The 19,567-nt window shown below is 39.7% G+C and overlaps 1 protein-coding gene across 6 annotated transcripts in view; it reads right to left on the bottom strand.

Moving 5' to 3' along the window:
- Nucleotides 1-4,107: 4,107 nt before the first annotated feature.
- The window catches only part of ELMOD1 (ELMO domain containing 1), a 41,924-nt gene continuing 26,464 nt past the window's right edge, over nt 4,108-19,567 (bottom strand). For 5 of the 6 annotated variants that reach the window (XM_038175752.2, XM_072032727.1, XM_038175760.2 and 2 more), the window contains 8 exons: nt 19,398-19,495; nt 15,786-15,915; nt 13,060-13,193; nt 11,775-11,843; nt 11,465-11,488; nt 8,923-8,973; nt 7,575-7,708; nt 4,108-5,456 (listed from right to left, as the gene is read on the bottom strand). In XM_038175752.2, the coding sequence (XP_038031680.2) occupies nt 5,284-5,456; nt 7,575-7,708; nt 8,923-8,973; nt 11,465-11,488; nt 11,775-11,843; nt 13,060-13,193; nt 15,786-15,915; nt 19,398-19,495 (813 nt within the window). In that variant the 3' untranslated portion in view covers nt 4,108-5,283. The remainder of the gene's footprint in view (nt 5,457-7,574; nt 7,709-8,922; nt 8,974-11,464; nt 11,489-11,774; nt 11,844-13,059; nt 13,194-15,785; nt 15,916-19,397; nt 19,496-19,567) is intronic. The other variant, XM_038175765.2, reaches the window with a different exon arrangement.

A 19,567-nucleotide genomic window follows, 5' to 3' on the forward strand; every position in this document is an offset into this window, starting at 1 on the left:
ACAAAAACGTCTTTCTGCCAAAAGTGTGCAAGAAAGGGTGAAAAAAAGAGAGGCTGGAGGGGCAGTGGGGGTAGAGACATTAAAACCCGAAGCAAAGTGTAAGTCCCTTGGCTTCAGTTTAAACTAGTAAACCCATGTGAATAGAAAACTGGGGGAAAGCAAAGGGGCAGATGATGACTTGGTCAGATGGCTTGGTTCTTGTCAAGAGGGTGCCTTGGTTGGACAAGGGCAGGTGACAAAGGTTAAGGAGCTGAGCTGATTTACTGCTGTTGAGGGCTTTTGTACTGATTTTATAGGATGTACTCACTACTGATTGGCCTGTGGTGAGATGGGAACTGCACAAGCACTTTGCTGATTGGACTGAAATGAATCTGCTCAGAACAGAGCACATCACCAGGGAAGATAGAGCAGAGCACTCAGCTGCCAAATGCCTTTGACACAAATCACCACAGCTGTTTTCTCAAAGTTAGTCTGGCCTTAGTTTCTGAGACAGTCCTCTCCTGCCTCCCACTTTCCTGGGCATACTGCCCTGAGTCCAGTGCAGGATCCTTTCTTTCCATGGGACTCTTCATGGGGCTTTGCCATTTTTTTATTTTTATTTTTTCCTCCTGCTTCCATGTTTCCTCCTTGGTTAATCATGTTTGCTCTGACAATGAGTCACAGAGCCCTCTCTACTCCAGACTTTCATCCTGATGTCCATATTGCAGTTCCAAGTTGTTCACAATTTCCTACCCCCCCCTCCCCTTCTTAAGCTTGGTGTGATGACAAAGCTCCTTCCCACTGTGGAGAACATTCCCGTCTTGTCTTTAGACCATGACCAAGGGCTCCTACTTTGCCTCTTAACCCTTTTCTTTACATCTGGGCTTTATCTACATCTTGTTAATGCTTTCTGACTGGCTTCTCTAGAGAAGCACAGCCTTTCCTATTTATCCCCAGAAGTGAAACTTGCCCCCAAGTTGTCCTTGTCTTCTCAGGCCCTGGAACCGGCAGTGTTGCCATGCTCAGTCCCATTCAGGATGCTGGCAGGCAGCCTATGCAGAGCTCTCTGTGTCAACCAGACCAGCCCCATGTTAATCAGACCTGCCTCCATATGAACCCCTCCTTCAACACACACTTCTGATTGCGTTTTCTGTCAAGGACCTCCCCAGCCAGGCTGTCCTCAATTCCAGCATATTACAGGAGTGGGCTCTGTTGTCCATTGCTTGTTTTTCACAGTCATCTCCATGTCCCTTTCTAGTTGCCCTTGCAATTGGGAAAAAGAGGCCATAAATATAGAGCAAGCTTCCTCGTGTCCCATTCTCCAGCTCTGCTTTGCTGAGCTCCCAGCTGTAGATGTTAACCCCAAGCTCCCCTGTCTTGCTCACTTCCCTTGTTTCACACTGTAAGCATTTTGGGGCACAGACCACCTTTAGTTACATGGTTTTACAGTTCTTCAATACAACAGAGCTTAAGAGGCTCTGAGAGGTCTAAGAATATGGCCACACAGATAAATCCTCTGCCATTCTCTATAGTTCTTTATGATCTAAGCTGCTCTACCCAGTTCTTGCTCGGAGCTTTAAAGCTAAATCTCTTTTTCTAATTATAGCTCCATATAGGGAAGAACAGTTTCCTTTACTAGAATAAGTAATGACCTGATTTCTATGCATGCTGCTCACAGGGGAACGCACAAAGCCAGTCCTACTATATTTCTACATGATCGTGTAGGAAGACTCCTGTCTAATCTTTGGCAAGTGTTATAGGAAGCCTGCACTGCTACAAACCAAGGAAAACAATGAATAATTCATTTTCTTATCTGTTTCAGGATTGTTTTCTGCAAAACATCTATTTTAATAATTTATGTGATTTTTAGCTGCACCATGCTGTAGATGCAAGTGCATAGAGGTGATACATTTTGTTTTTCGCAGCATAGCCTGGAGGATTCATTAGTGCAAAACTCCAGGTCGTATTGGACTAAAATCCAGGTAAGAACTAAGAGGTGAAAGTCAGGTCCATTAGCAAACTACAAAGAAAATAGGACAGTTCTCTGAAAATCAAAGATTATCACCATCATTCTCAGAGACCTCTTCCTATGATGCCAAGGTGGTCATATGTTGACGATGTCAAGGTCATCAAGAGCCAACTGTAGGACAGAAGGAAATACAGAGAGTTCCCAGATGTCCCAACAGTGTTTGCCAAATACCTGAAGTTAGCATTTATAAAACTGCATGTGATTACTGTTACAGCCTGTAACTGACTGACCTCAGCCAGATCTGTCCAAGTGCAAAGCTGCAGACCGAGGTTTCCTCTAGAGCTCACACAGGAACGACTCTGATTTCCAAGACCCCAATGGATAACCCTGAAATGCTGACTGCACTCATGGATGGATCAAAACCACAGGTCACGTTATGACAGAAATGCACAAGTTAACAAATGAGATGTTAAAAGCCAACTCTAGCTCACGAAGGGCAGGATCAAGAAGGAACCGATGATACAACTGCAAAAAGGAAAGCTGCACTTTGCTACCGCTGGTTCTTTGGTTGAGTAGCAGCAGACCTGGGCTCATTAACCCGAGCATCAGCACTCTGTTCACACACCTCCTGCTCCACCTAAGAGCACTTCTTTCAGCTGCTGACATGAAACATGCTGACGCTCTCTGCTTGCAGCAAAGTGCTTCAGCCAGCACTGCCGTGCAGAGCACCCAGCACAGACCACAAAGCAGGTACAGGTGTTTATAAAGATTGTTCTTCTTTTAATGAGGACAGTGAACTAATGCTCTTTACCCTCTACACCACAGGAAATTTTCCAGTCCAGCTTCCGTGCTGCTGCAGGAGACAGCCAGGAGAAACATTTCTCGAAGCCTCACTGCATGAATACAGGGAACTTTCTCTACTGCTATAAATGTGCGCAGAAATACACCAGCTGCCTAAAAGCTACTCTGCTCTTAATTAAAGCAAAACCTGCACCCTGCAGGGAGTATAAACAATAAGTCTACTTTACTGAAACAACTTTTTACACTTTTTTTGCCTCTTATTTTCTCCTCTCTAGAGAAAGCAGCAACCAGTTCCTCATAGGTCACAATTTGGAGATACATTGGTGGTAGAATGAATTATGATTTTTTTTTTTTTTTTTAAATGCTTCAGCCTGGGGCACAGCCACCAAGAATGCTCTTTGCCCCAGATTTGACAAGGACCTTGAGAGCAAGGATGTCACAGGCCACAGCTAAAGCACAAGTGGGCAGTAAAATAAGCTCCACAGGGGAGCAAGCAAGAGCTCTACAGGAGAAAGAACTTCACACATAGCTTCATTAAATCCATCTCCCTGCAAGACAGGAAGAAAAAAAATCACCCAAAGCAGCTAGATTATAGTGACACAATCTGACATGGAGCCAGATGACATTTGCTGATTTTATTTGAAGTTGACACCCTGGGAAAAGGCATAACAACTGAGAAGATCACACCAGTAAAAAGGTAGCAGGGGCCTTCACGCCAGCTCCATGAACTTCCATGCAGAAGATTAAAAATAAACCAGTGCAGACTAACGTGTTGCAGAAAGAATTTAAGTCACAGAGATGGGGAAGGAAAGGTGAGAGGGTAAGATTCAAAACAATGAAAACTGTTGTTAGAAAATGTTATAAGCATCAGGAGCGATACCCAAACCTCCTGTTTTATGTATTACTACCATGTATTATTCACAAGCTAAACATACATGCTTTTTTATTCGTTACATTTTCATACAAAATAGGCCATAGTTAATCTCTCCAGCTCTATTTCTGAAGTCATTGGAGAAGACTAGTTGTTGCAACAGCCCTAGAGTTCAGTTCTCAAAGAACACAACTTTTTAGCCCTGCAGGAAAAAAAAAAAAAAAAAAAAAAAGATCCCCATCTCCCATTTGAGCTAAGAAGTTTCCCAAGAAGTATAAACATTCCCCATTGCTTTATTTATTTAGTAAGCAATGCTCAAAGCTATAACCAGAAATACTAGAATGAACATGACCCAGGTCAATTTAAACCACTCTTCAGACTCAGGAAATACCACAAAGCTGTCACACCCACTTTGAACTGATCTATTAAGAGTTACTTATATCTGTATTACTGCCCATCCCCAAAATAAGACATGTAGTGCTTCAGATTAGAATGACATATAATTTATTCATATAATTCACAAGTAGTTGGACACTACTCAAAGTTTAATCTCCATATGCAAGTGATTTACACAAACATAATACTAAAATTGCTTGCTTAGAAGGTAAAAAATACCATGGGTATGAAATGCCATGGTAGATGCTGTTCAATATACTACACATTCTTTGTGTCAGACACTTTCACTCATTCATGTTTTTAGAAAAAACGTGGTTTGCCATTTTTATTTTATTTTTTTAAAGTAGTCTAGGAAACTTAGGTGGTTTTGCACTAAACCTTCTAGTCAATTACTTCTCCTAGTTCTTATGAACTGAATTGACAACCAAAGCTACAGTTTGAGTAGTTCAAAAAAATATATATATATTCATTTCTGCTCCCCTGAATTCACCAAGCATGGTGTGATCAAATCACATTGCCTTCCAACATGTGACACAGAATAGTAACCCCGGTACAGCCAAAGGAACATGCAGGAATTTATGCTTCAGCATGGTGGTGTTGGTGCCGACAACCAGTAGCTGCGAGTGTGTTTGCACTTCACTAGGAATGTATTAGCATCACCAGATCATTTGGTATTCATGTAGCTGTGGAGTCTGATTGTAATTCTGCATAAATCTCTTACTGAAACTTGTATCTCATAAGCCTCATTAATTCTGCATTAAGCATATATGGCTGTGTGGAGAAAATTGGACTTTAATGTGTTTGTCTGCATCAGATTAAGTTACACACATTATCTTCTAGACGAGGTCCAAACATATATTTTGCTTGAAATGCCAATAGTTACCTTAAAACATACCAAGAAGTTAAAAAGCTTTCACAATACAAGATCCAGCTACTTATTCCACATATACAAAAACACAGCTAGAGAAATACATTTCAATTGTTCAATGCTGAATTATGAGGAAAGTCTAAAAAAATAGAAAAAACTCTGATACCTGGACATCTATTCAGAATGTAACACTGCATAATGCCGCAATATGAGCACCCATTTAAAATGAGAAATCCCCCAAGAAGCATAAGGGGATCTAGTACTTGTGACAAAAATAGATGAATACTGCACCAAAAACATGCATACAATCGCCATGGTCTTTCAGTATGCTAGTGATGGTCTAAACAGTGACCTAACACAAGAGTGAGACAGTGTTCCCAAATAAAATCAAGTGAGTAACTACATATTGATTAAACTTTCTGATGCAGCAAAATGAGGGCACAAAGCCATCTCAGGGTTCTGGAGCTGTTTCAAGATTCGCTTGTGAAATTTCTCTCTGACACGGTTGAACTCCATTATATCCAGTGGGTCCTCTTCAACCCAGAATTTGTGGAATTCATGCATTAAGTAGCCTACAAAAAGAATAACAAAAAACAGATGAGAAATACAGTAAAGATTACAAAATTAAAAAAATACGTGATTAATAACTATGATGCACACAAAGAATTCTGGGCACTGAGGTCTGAGACTTCATGAACCTATAGCAGGGATAAGATTAAACCCACCTGCAAGACACCTGCTCCAACACTATATATGGCATAGCTTATGAAACTAAAACATCTGGAAGTGCTTGCTGCCATAGCATTGGCATTACACATGCTGGACATTTAACATAACAACTGAAGATTCATTTCAGGAAAAACATCTCATTTCATACTTATGTTTCCTTGATCTGGGAATATTTCCCCCTAAAAGAATTTTAGGGAAACTTTTTAGAAGGCTCACTCAGGGGCAAACTCAAGGCTTGATGAACACTGGCAGAACTTCTTCCAATAATTACAAGAAATCACCAAGCATCCTGACATATGGATGATGAGCTATTAATGTTATTTGGCCATGTTAAATGATACATGAACTAGAACATTAAACTAATGAGTAGGAGAAGATACTACTGATGATATTCCACTGGCTTTTTGTTTATATTGAAGTTCTGCCTCACTGATTTTTCCTCAATAGAAACAGCGCTTAAGTGCTTACTCTCCACTAAAAAACACATACGGGTAAGTAACTAACAGTTACAGCTTCCTCATACAGTTTTACTTGTATGTGCATGACCTTGCAGGAAGGGTTATTTAACATTTATGCCCATGATCCTGGAAAGACAAGCAAGGTGACACACAGAACAACTAGCTTTGGTAAGATATCCTTGCCTTAGGAAAAAGTTTGATGACAAATTGTGTTTAACACACAAGCTTTTACTGAGGCCTTTACCCTCTTAAATTTTGTGCCACCCTTGGGCTTGAAGAGGAGCCACCACCAAGAAAAACCTTACAGACGGTACTATCCAGTGAACTGGACACAACCTCTTGATCCCAGCACCCACAGCAGATGAACCACTGAGGATGCATAACCTTTCATCCCAATACAGCAAAATTTGCAAGTTATCTGTGCTTTCAAGAAGCAATGGCATTTGTTGTAAAAGGGGCTTAATTGCTTTTATTCATTTATTTCATTATATCCTAATCTGAAACAAAAACCACATATAACTCTAACTTAAATTTCACTATTTGCAAAGTCACATTTTTTTCCTTTCAACATTAATTTGATAAAATTTATTCAAAAGGTATCTTAAGCACATCTTCAAATCTTAGCAGATATTTAGGTACTTATCTGTCCTTTATTTATCAGGCTGACCACTGACAAAGACAGTGTAAAAGCTAAATTGCTGAAGCTTCTACCAGCCAGTGTATCTAGGGCAGCAACCCAGAAGCCATCACAAGAAGGGACTTCCCGCTGCAGTATGGAATCTGCCCATATAAGGTTCTGGGTGAATGAGTCTTGAATAGCAACCTCAAATGCCTGCATTATTTAACAGAAGATGTGCAGGTCACTAATATTCGCTATCTATACAGTCAATCAATAAAGAGTATTAAAACAGCAAAACAAAAAGGTCTGCTACCTAAATAGCCAACTTGAAAAGGTTTAGTTTTGTTTTTAATTAATAGGGAAAACAGTGCATCTTGACGTCTTATTATCAGTTCCTTGCCTACATTTTGAAAAACATTAGAAATGTAGCACCTGGTGCAGTGCCCTTCTGGCAAAGATGCACAGTAGGTCTGTGCTGTAGAAGGGATGCTCAATTACAGGGGAAAGGGCTGGGAAAAAAAAAATAATTCCCAGCAGGACAAGTCCACTGAAGGGTGCAGTGAGGCACTTGAATGTAGATATCTTAAAACAGATGGATTTATGGGGAAAATACCCTTAGTTTCTTATTATTTAAAAGCAGTTTAAGCAGGTAGGAAGGCATTAGTTCAGGCCTTTTGTTTTGTTTTACTCCCTGGTTTGATGGTGACATGCATCACAACTCAGAAGTGGATCCAAGTACTCTAAAGCCAGGACAGTAAGACCAGCACAACACTATTTGTGCTGTGTCAGCCAATTTACAGTACTCTTATCTGCAAGGGCAGGAAAAAAAAGCAGTACAAAAGTAGGAGTTCAAACTAAGTAGGTATCCCCCCCTCATCACTTACAGAAGGTCTGCTGAAAGTGGGTGAGTGTTGGTGCCTCTGGAGCAACATTGTAGAAGTGGGTCTTCAGAGCTCCACTCACGAGCAGGTTATATGCAAGGTCTGTTATGTTAATACCCACAATAGCAAAAGAGTAGCTGGAAGAAAGAAAAACATTTCTTGAGAGCTTGTCTTCTTTCCACAGGCTATAAGAAACTGTCACTGACATTGCAGGTTAGGTCATACTGAGGTGTATTGACTCTCCCTCTTGTGAGCTTCCAAGTGTGATGGAAAACTACAAAAACATTTGTCCTATCTGCTTTCTACTCTCTAATGGCAGTGTTTCCCTAGTGAAACATATGGTCGAAGTGAAAACAGGAGTTTCATCACCGTGCCAGTGTTCTCAGTGGAGCAGCACAGATTCATTCCTATGAAATGAAAACAAGCCCCGGAGTCCCTGGACTGACTTCTGATACAGGGTAAGCACTCCACACGGTGGCTGTGCCTGCAAGGTGACCTGACACTTGCTGTTTTAACCCATCTGCCCAACTGGAATTCAGTACGCACAGTTAGGAAAATAAAGGTTTATGCAATTGATCCCATGATGATATTCATATGGCTAAGAAGCCTGTGAAAGAGATTTAGCTGAATCACCTCCAATTTCTTCCCAACAGAGAACTAGCTACACAAGCAAAATCCTAAATCAGGGCTTGCTAGGAACAGAAAAAAGGGTATCTAACCTATGAACCAACACCCTGTCCTGCTAAGACAAATGAGCAAGGAAAGTATATTTAGGCACAGCAGAACTCAGAAATTAGAAGTTCTTTCTTAATTTGTAAACCTGTTGCATAAAGAGCTCAAGATTTCTGGCAATGACCATTTCCCAAGAAAACACAGTAAAGCAAACTTGCTTAGTTTTTGGATATTTCTTGAGGAAGAGTCCTTAACATAAGGCTTAACAGCAAGTTTCACAGAACAATGAAGTACTGGCATTAAAATACTGCATTACAGATTCTCAGTTACAGTCAGTTATACTTTCTTGAAAGCAGATCAGAAACTGCCTCTGACAGAGAGACAGGTGAGACTTGATCATATTATGCTTTAAGAAGAATTAAACAGATATTTATAACTGCACTATTCACAGCATGCACAAAAAAACCTTTTATTTGCTACAAGATTCCACCCCCTACTCCCAATTTTTACTTCGAAGTAGGTTTATCCTGAAATCTTTGATCAAAATGAAGATATGGTTAAGATGATGCATGTTAGCATGTACACTGAAAAAATCCTTAAAGAAGTAACCAAGCAATACCCTGCTCCCTTCAAATATGCAGCATCAGTGTTAACTGTTGTGTTCCTGGCTAAAACTTACCCAATTGCCTTATCAAACTTTTTCTTCTCCCATTCAGCTTTGCTGAATTGGCTGGAAAAAAAAAAAATCCAGATATTAACATGAATTGCTAGTTGACAGATCTCCTTCCAATTTCTTTGTTATTACAACATTAAACACACACAGACTATGTGTTTTACTTCTGTTGATAGGGCTAATCCTCTTTAACTCTGCTTCTGAGTGAATCGATTCGTATAGGGAGACTGGACATAGCTAGAAATATGTAGCTTGGTTTATGGCATCACTAGTAAACTTGGTAATGATGACAAAAGCCTACATCACTGCTCTCAGTAAAAGCCAGTTATTTTCTATATTGGCCATAAAAATAATCCACCTCAATTAATTTTGAGCTGAAAAAAAACAGTATACCAAATTCCTTTCAACAAATGTATGATGATTTTAGCCTTCATGTTCTCAAAGATGTGCATGACATTCATCACTGGAAATGCAATCCACTTGAGGAGGCAAACACGAGCTTTCTATCGCAGGAGTATTTTTAATGTCCCACCAAAATAGAAGTCATTCAACAGCCAAAATTAAGGAATTTCTTGTTGTTTAGCACAACAATGCAAATGTTTTCGAGAATACAGAAGATCCCCTCCCATAAAACAGGCCTGGAGAGGGAAGAATTAAATTTGTTGTACAACATTAAAAAAAGAAAGCTGCATGGTGCAACCATCAGCAGCTGATATTCTACTAACCAGGTTTTACCTGTATCTACTCAGAGTAAATTTAGAAGAAATCATTGCCTGCATTTACCACCAGCTATAAGCAAGCAAGGGACTGACCCTCACCAGCTGGCTAAGGCTTAGAGTCTGGTGGGAGTTTTGTCTTTATAAGGCAGCTCTGAGATTGCAGGCTTTAGATCCCAAATTATACATGTAGGCACTTGTGTGCAAGTGTCCTTCTTGACTACACTTGAATTACAGTAAGCTTATATTATACTAAAAACCATGCCCTGAACTCCAGGCAAGTAAAATATTTAAGAATTGTTGCCTTTAAGTATTAAAGATGCTGAGAGGTTCACACCCATCCTGACCCATTACCAGGTGATGTATGTTGGAACAAAATTTTGCATCTTACATGGCTTGGTGTACAGGATTACACCAGTCTATGCTTATTCTCTAAAAACTTTGTCATTTTTGTAGGTTGTGGCATAACATCTATAAAAAACCCCCAAGCAAGTGTTGAATAATAAAAGGTGGCACACTTAGGATGTGGACAAGCAATGCAGTTCAACAAAAATAGAAACTACATTGATCATTATCACATCAGAAACCAGCACTGCTGCTAAGCAACCACACCAGGAAAACACCACAGGCACCACAAGCAGCATCTATCTTCTAACGAATGCTCTTTCAAGGGGTAAAAATTGCACATGCTCACACAGAACTGCAAGATGGTCCTTGGAAATCATAAGAGTGGAGAACACTGATGGGATTCTCAGCCCTGACAGCAAATATTCAGCACCTGTGTAGTATTGTTTTATCTCCCATGTAAATCTTGTGTTCAGTTAAACAAAAATCTTGGCAATTTTCTATAATGCTTTTTAAGCATTGTGAAAACTCCTATTCATCACGGCACGTTAATTAAAAGCATCCAGTAGCAGCGCAATACATAAAGAGAAGACCAAACCTGGGGGGGGTTGCAGTGAGAAAATAAATGTGAGAATATAAAAGGAAATTCCAGACAAACTAAATTTGAGGATTTAAGTCAAAGATCAAAGTCTATTGCACTTCCACTCCCCTCAACCCTCCAAGCACTTTTTGTCGCAGAATTAGCATTGGTAACTCAACCACAAAATGCTGGGGATACCAAAAGCTATACAGGATTCAGATGTAAACACCCTACTATGGGGGTATTTAGCACTACTGGCAGAAGAAGAGAGGAAAAAGTATTTTGAGACAACTGATTACCATGGAACTGGCTAAGAGGCACCCATTCCCCCAGCAATTATGGAATAAGTCTTCTCACAAATTGTTGTTTGCAATACCAGCTTTTTGGCACCTGAAAGTACCCGATCTCTCAGAAATCAGGACATTGGACTAGCCAGATTAGACCAGTCATTAGTCAAGGTAGCCAAAGTATGTGAATAATAAAGTGGATTTTCAGCTGTGCTAATAAACTCTTGGCATAGAGTGCTTTTGATTATAAAGCCAGTCACAGCTGCTGTGACCATATTTGCACTGCTGAAACACCTCCCCAGAAGTTACCCCAAATCTGTTGGATTTGTTGGTTAGTTTATTACTAAATAGCTCTTAAAAAAAAAAAAAAAAAAAGTAGTGTCTTGGCTACAACAAGCAAGGTTGATTTTATTCTTTATATATTTTAGCATAGTCAGATGTACCCAGCCTTGAACCATTAGCTGAAGTTGGAATTAACTCTGCAGTGTTTAGAGAAAGGAATGGGAATCTGTGTTGCATTAAAGCTGTTCAGTTTATAACACACTAAATTACAGCATGGTTTGATTATTTACATGTAGATTCTTACAAAACTAAGAGAAAAGAAAAAAAGAAAAAAATACCTTAGTTCCTTCTTAGAGACTTCCCTTCATTATGAAAAGACAAAAGAATTAAAACAAAGGTAAATAAAAAACATAAAATCAATTGAAATCAGAAATTAAGTGAAAACATTTAATGCTAAGTTTCACTATTTCTAATATCCAGTATACAAGTTTCCTCTTGAATTTGATCAGTTTTCAAGATCAGCACTTGAAAACAGATAGCACGTGGCAATACTCACATGTCCAACAAAAGGAAAACACAGCCCCCTTCCCAGAACAACAGCCAGTACAGTACTCTCTCAGATTATTCTTTTCTAGGCTAAAGCATTACCTGTATTTAGGCTGAAGAGAATCAGAAAGAACTTGCTGGGCTACCTCAGTGTCCCATTCGGCAAAATACCTGAAGAGAGATGTTTCAGTTAAATTGTTAAACTTTGCCTTTTTGTTTAAGTCATAAGCTGTCCATACATGCCAGTGCCAGGCCCTTTAAATATCACTACATGCACTATGCAGAATTAGTAACTTTAACATGTTAAATTAATTCAACTACCCCTCAGACCCCCAAAGAGAAAGATAAAAGCAGCCTGAAATGACAAGTGGAATTCCATAAGCTGCTAGTGAGTGTGGGTTACCAGGCTCGCCTTTCTGCCCATCCTACAGAAGATCTATTGCTTATTACTAGCGCGTGTTGACTGCAGAACTCAAGATAAAGCAGATCAGGCTCTTTGATCTGGCAGATTCACTAAGCAAGATAGAAGTCAACACAGCAGACTGAAATATGTGGTAGGGAGTCACATACAGTGGAAGTTCAAATCAGGCTCTAGAGTCCAGATCCTTCACTGGTCTTGGCTAGAGAATGACAGTCATTTATTTATTTAAAGTGTCCCTCAACATAGAAAAACAGAAAATATTTATTCCCCTGTCCTGCCATACCAGGGAGAGGTTATTTTTAGCAAAATAAATCTTGCATCTGTTATCTGCAGCAGATACAAGGGCTGGAGGAAATAACAGGGACCAATCAATTCTTAAATTGCTAGCTCTAGATGACACCAAACACCTGGCCTGCATGAGGCAGAGGGAATATTTATGTAAACCTCACTGCTTAATATTGGGTATAGAAAAAATTTAAAAAGCAGTCCAGCTATAGAAGTTTGCCATCAGTGGCCAGACTTCAAGTATTTTACTTAAGAATTCAGTATAAAAGTTCCAAATCAAGAAAGATGAGCAGTGACATAACCCTCCCACCTACTCACTTCCAGGGCATTTTGTTTAAAGAGATCCTCCAGATATTGGTGAAAATATATTTTACAGTTTCTCTCCTGTGGGAAGAGCGTTAACTTACTGTGTTAGAGGGAGGGGGAAAAAAAAAAAGACTTAATGAGCAGTATAACCTCGTTCAATGAGAAATACTAAAAGAAGAGGGAGACCCTCCAGAAGAGAAGTCCCTCCCTCAAAAAAAAAAAAAAGGAAAAATAAAAGTTTTTTCAGTTTTTGATATGGAGTCCCTAATGCTTTTCAAAGTTTTTTTCCTACAGACTTGCTAAAAAACCTGCATATAATGCTGCTTTTCACAACTTCAGATGCACATAAATACATCTCTAAAGGAGCATACTTACACCAAGTTATATAATCCCAGCAGACCCATCCCTCTGAAGTCTGTTTTAGGATCATCACCTTGGAAACCAATTTCACACCACTGCTTCGAAATCCGAGCTTTCAGTGGTGAATTGGGCTTCAAGCATTTCCACAACTAGGAAGATCACAGGTAGAATATAATTAAGCCTCAACACATTGGCATGACTTTCTTCTCTTTAAAGCAAGGTAAATTCTTGTGTAAGAGATCTGTATAGCTATTCCAGCAACCAGAGCAGCAAAACAAATGAAATTCCTGGTGGTGAGGAAGATTGCAGGTGGAAGCCTAACCACTCAAGTTTTGCAGCCATTTCAGCCCTAGAAGGTCCTTCTGACTTTATCTGCAAGCACAGCAACATCTCACACAAGGACTTATTTTGATCGTGCTTTGTGTATCAAACTAGAGCCTGCCTCCATAAGCACTGAGATAGGAACGGGCTGGAAGTTGGTTGTAAATCACTGGCAGAGAGGCAGGCAATCAGCCCTCAGGTCCCTAAGGCTCTGCAGCAATCTTTTCTCCAGCATCTTTTGCAAGTCTCCAGAAGGGTAATAAATCGAGGGTGCTGGCTTGGCTACCACAGAGCTAAAAAGCAAATTAGAGAACATAGAAAGAAGAAAAGACATACAAGAACAGCACTTTCCACCTTCGTTTTTAACTAAGGGGTGAATCATTCATTGATTTCACATTAAAAATAAATAAATAAAAAGGAGAAAGTGATTTAACAAGCCAGATCCTCAGCTAGAATAAATCTACTTAGCTGCACTGGGCCAGTGACTTAGTGTCTAAATATCATGTTGCTAGGCACCTAAAAGCAGCCTAAATCGACACCTGAAAAACACACCTTTCTGCACATCTTATGTGCCATATTGCAAACCGATGCTTTCCAGAGTGTATTGAGAAATCAGGTGTTACCAATAAGCTGGTGAATAGGGCCTCGGGACACTTAGATAAAAGATAAAGCCTACCCAATGGAAAGAGCAGTATGCACATTTCTCAAGTAATCCACACAGAAGTTGTATTAATTTTAGCAATTCAGACTGCATTTAAAGTTGAGTACCTTTGGAAAGTTAAAACTTTCAATGATTTCACTTTGTTGTGACTGCATAAAGCATTATGCAGTGTTTAAATCATATTTAGTGTCTTCCCTGTTCATCCATTGACACTAAACACAGTATTATTTATTAGTTCAATCACATTATGTTAATCTTCCTCTCATTCATAAATTGCCCTCCTGGTAAACATGAATAAATGATAGGCATTAGGAACTTGAATTACCCATTGCAGAGATCACTTGGCAAAATACCTAGAAGCAAAGAAAATCTACTGGCTTATTCTTCCCCAGTGTGGACTGGAAGCTGAATTAAACCACTGAACATCTTTCTATTTGACATGACAATTAATTTGCAGCAGGCTTTTCACTTTTGCAAGTGCTATTGCACAGGTTACACTGAAGTCAGATGGAGACACTGATACTTCTTCCAGCATTAGGAATTTTACAATGTAAGCTGCACTGTTTAGCTTCCCTTCTGACAAATGCTCAGGTTTTACTCTGCTTTTGTCTTTAAATGTTACGTGACTACACATCACAGCTACCATTTTCAGGAGCAGCTAAGAACCAGGTCCCCAAATGCCAGGTGGCAAGAAAAGAGCCAGCTCCTCAGTGCTCCTTACCCATGATCACCTCACACCCTACTTCTTGCATGCTGGCCAGTGCAAGTGCACAATGTGTTTAGGAATATTTTCCTGGAGCAGGGGCAGAATCAAAGGAACTGCTTGAAGTTTTCAGTACTTAAACTTGCTTTATTTAAAAACAGTAAAAACAGATTTCAGTACTTTTATTTAAGAACAAAACCTGATTTATTTTTTATTTTACGACCTCTGACAGTTACGTAAAAAAACGTTTTTTCTGTACAAGTTTATGTATTCACTATTCTTGCAACTTCTCTGAAGCATCTTGCACTAGCTATGATCAGAAGAATCAGAAGAAATACTGGGATTCGTTATTTGACTATATTCCATCCTCTTTATTCTCTCCTCAGTTTCTTTCCAATATAAACAAGCTCTCTAGCTCTCTCCCTGAAGCTTACAGCTTCAAGTCCATCTTCCTCAAAAAAAAAACACTTACCTGGTGCTGTGCCAGGTTTTCCTTAAAGCATGAAGTAAAACCCAATTGGTATGGTTTTCATTGTTGTTCACATATTACCTAAAGAATGGTCTAATTTTCTTTTCATTTGAAAATACATTTGGTAAATGTAAACGTGCATATTTCCCACCCTGCCATCGTACACTGTGAAAGCTAGCGGCTTATCAATGGGATATATGAACAACGTCTTCAAAAAACACAAGAAACTGAGGAGAAAAAAAAGTTTATTCTCATTATGAGAATTTGAGGAAAAGGTGAACTGAAATAGGACATGCTGCTGTTTTATCCAGAGCTCAGCACTGAGCTGTTGCCTGCAATAAGAGCTGTATATCCAGCACCTAGACACAGTTCAGCCAAGTGACACGTGTTCATCAACAGTGAACAAGCTGCTTGCCTGCCAGGTGTTACACCCAGACTAGATGAGCATGCTGTACGGTCTGATCTCAAAGCAGGTACATGATGGAGGGAGGTGATAGTATCTCCTGATGTTTTAAGAGGTTTATGAACTAGCCCTTTGGAGCTGGCATGAATAAAGGACACCTTATCAGTGCCTCTTAAGCACCTACCTTCAGGAGCATTTCCTCATGTTGTGGGTTCTCTGAATCGTACGGCTCTCGGCGCAGCTTTTCAACCTCTACAACCAGATTCCTGTACCCGACAATCTGCAGCAGGCAGGCCTGAAGAGATACTCCCAGCCTGGGGGTGGGAGAAAAAAAAATATAATCCAACTAAGTCATTTGCAGCCAAGCCACAGCACTACAGCATACGTACCTGTTTAATTCACGAGTAATGTTACATCAATGAATTAATAATCCAGTATTTTATTTACTGCAAAACACTTTCCAGGAGATTAGTATTATATTAGATGAGGCCTTGTGAAAGTTATAGTCTTATTTAGTGCCCTACTTTGATCAAAAAATATGGATTTTTAAACTTGAAATGGTGAATTTCTACGTAGGGAAGTCTCGTAAGTACACACAGCAGCTTTCAAAGCCTATTACAATCACATCACTGAATCTTCACCCCCATTCAAATGGCAGCTTCCCAAACAATGCCCTGAGACCAGAGAAGTGAACTTAAAAAGGAAAGGGGAAACTCAGCAAAAAGCTAAAAACATGCATTTTATTTCCATGCCGCCTTAGCCTGCATAAAGAATATTATAAAAAAAAAAGTAACAGTTCAAAGATCTGCCTCTACGTAGACTTGTTTTTTGTTGGACTCATGTTAAGAATCACAATAACAGCTCTTTTCATTATTATGCAGATCAACCTGATGCATCCTTATAAAAAAGCTTTGAAGACTTTAAATTACAATTTGTTCAGTTTTAGTGTTTTTTTTTCCTAATAAAATACAAGTTATAAGCATGTCAGTTTTATATTACATTTTCAGTTTTATATTACATTTGAATATTCAATTATGTATAGGAATACGGCCTTGATTTTTTCTTTTTTATATATTTTAAATAAAGGCTAAAATGATCCAAATGCCTCGTATAAATTTGGAGAACACAGATCTATATCCTCACTGCTTGTTGGAACACAGGCTGTGCTGATATCAAGCTGCACAGATTCCTTATCTGCCCTATTTGGTACTCTGAAATACTTTGTTTATTCCATAACACTGTTAAATTTTCCTTAGCAGAAGGATTTTGACTGCTTATCTTCTGAGATTAATCCACAGAATAAGAGATGTCATCATTAGGCCATTTCTCTTGCCACAACTGCGTGCTATTTCTGTCTGTAACCCTTTTTGAATAACCTAAACAGCATTTCCCCCCTTTGGTGTTTATTTTTTGCATGCTTCACTTGCTATACCCTACAGTTTTATAGAAAGGCTGCATTTCAAAGGAAGCTGAGAAGCCAGACAGAATTGCCGTACTGCATCACTAAGCCATGGCCATCATGTTTTTAACTACTTAATAACCTCACGGTAGTTCAGAGCAAAACATCATAAGCAGTGGAAAAGCAGAGCAATTTTATATATTAAAATGTTGTGCTTAAGTTCCAAGCTGAACACCATATACTAAGCAAGCAGTATTTGAACTTGCTATTTAAAGCCAGTCAAGTACTCAGTGCAATGCTGTTCATGGAGGAAAGGGAATTTCTTCATGGAGGAAGAATTTCTTTTTTATTTTGGGGGGGGGGTGGGGGGGAAGGGAGCTCTTCTCCTTCCCTAGCAGCACTGAGCAGATGCAGATGAGCTGCTGCTGCCTCACACCACCTCCTGTTGTCCCTGTGCTGGCAGTGGTGGTTCTCAGAGTGCAGGAGCAACCTGCTCACACCCCCACCCCACGTGGAGCCTCAAACTGGGAGCATTTCACAGGCTGCTCCTGTAGTTGGTGCAGATTGCACGGGTCACCACCTGGTTATTCAACCTACTCGCTCCCACCACCAGATAGATATACATGCTTAGCTCAAATGCACTGACAGAGGGAAACTACTCTGGGCCTCCTCCCATTCAGATCACAGCAGCCCATCGCTGTCAAGAACAGCTCGGAGCAAACTTGCCTGGGATGCTAGCTCAGCTCTGCAAAGATGCTACATGAACAAAACTGACTGCACACAGATTTGTGCAAACACATAGCATGACACATCCCCATGTCCTTTCCCCAAGGAGATTTTAAGTCTCTGCTATGCAAGGGAAGGGCAGAGCTTCTCAACAAGACAGCTTGGATGCAGGTTTTTTGATGTTTGAGACCAGGCAAACCAATGGATTTTCCTTAATCCTGCCTAGAGAAATAGCTGACCTGCTTTTGCTGAAGTTTCTCCAGAAGAGTTTTGTATAAAGTAAGTGCCTCACATGTAAAGCTGCAGTCCAGATGACTGCAATTTAGTAGAACCATAAAAAAATGTAAAGGAAGGAGCAATTTAGTGGCAGGGTTTGTTTCTATGCATGCAGCACTACCTTGCACATCCCAGGCTCACATCCCTCACTGTTCTGAAGAGATCAGCAAACTAAGAGGGGAAGATGCCATGGAAGCAGGCAAGGGAATGAAAGACTCAGTCCTGTAAAACACTGAGCACATAATTTCTTGTCCAAAAAAAATTAAGCATTTGTTCTGTGCTTGGCATATGAACAACACCTGGATTAAATAAAAAATATTAAGTTTTGCTTTCTTATACGAGGACCAGAGCACTCGAATGCAACCTAGTTCAGGGGCAAGATACAAGCAAGCACCATTCATTTGTATCCCTGCTCTCCCTCTCTTGAAAGACAGCTTTTACTCAGAGGCCAAAGGCAAAGCCACAAGAAGATACGATGATCTCTGGTGCCACACAAATATTATTTTAATGAATTTCCTGTTTCTTCTTGGCATTGTTCCACCCTGTTACCCAAGTGTCCAATATTGACAAGTGAGTACTTCAATTAGCCCAACTGCTAATGCTGCGGTTACTAAGGTCCGCAGGTCAGGCTCTGAGCTATGCACATTCTGCATTTTTTTTCTGATATGTCACCCTCACTAATTTTTCATTGCCGATTCCCGCCCCCCCCCCCCCCCCCAATCTGAATTTCAGCTACCAGTGTCCTGTGCAACACTGAGTATCTAAGCTGTGGAACCCTCCTCCTTTGCCCACTGAAACACAATTTTTATACCAATAACAGAAGTGTTACTACATGCTCTTGAAATACGTGGTTTTGAATTTAGTCATTTGTTGTTAACTTCTTACCGCTAAGATCTTGTAGCATTAAAAAAAAATAAAAATCATCCGTGTTGTGTTGGTAAACCTTGTGTTTTAATAACTCAAAGCACTTTTAAGACAGAAGCAATATATTGGTTTGCCAGTTACAACAGACCAATTTCTTCCCTGCCCAAAAGGCTACCTACAGCCTTGCTAAGAAGCCATCACTGTCACTTCCACGACCACCTGCCTTGGCAGTATTTTATCCCTGGGCAAGTGGTCCCCATAAATCAATGCATCAACAATGTACTAAGCATGATTCAGGAAGCAGCTAGACAAAGAAACTCAGGACTTGCCTATTACAGTCCCCACAAAAGATCGTTCATTTTTCCATCAGCTTTTTGACAGCAAAGCTTAAGCTGTAGTTTTACACTGAGAAACAAAATTCATCTTCAGATTGTGTACCAAAATAGCTATGAAAAAAGTTGTCCACAGACTTGGGTACTGAAAAGAAATCAATAATTTCCCATTTATTTCATAAGGAAGTCATGAACTTACTGTGGATTTATATCTGGGTTAATCTTTTTCAGCTCCATGATGTCATCTATAGTTTTTTCAATAGCATCAGGGTGAACACTTACTGAAGTTTGCAGACGCTAAAAAGAGGTTTTAAAAACACGCATTAATTCTTATGGAAGCTATTGTTCAATGAAAGGTAAAAACAGTAA

The sequence above is a fragment of the Anas platyrhynchos genome, chromosome 1 (assembly GCF_047663525.1).
Source record: "Anas platyrhynchos isolate ZD024472 breed Pekin duck chromosome 1, IASCAAS_PekinDuck_T2T, whole genome shotgun sequence".
Lineage (NCBI taxonomy): Eukaryota > Metazoa > Chordata > Aves > Anseriformes > Anatidae > Anas > Anas platyrhynchos.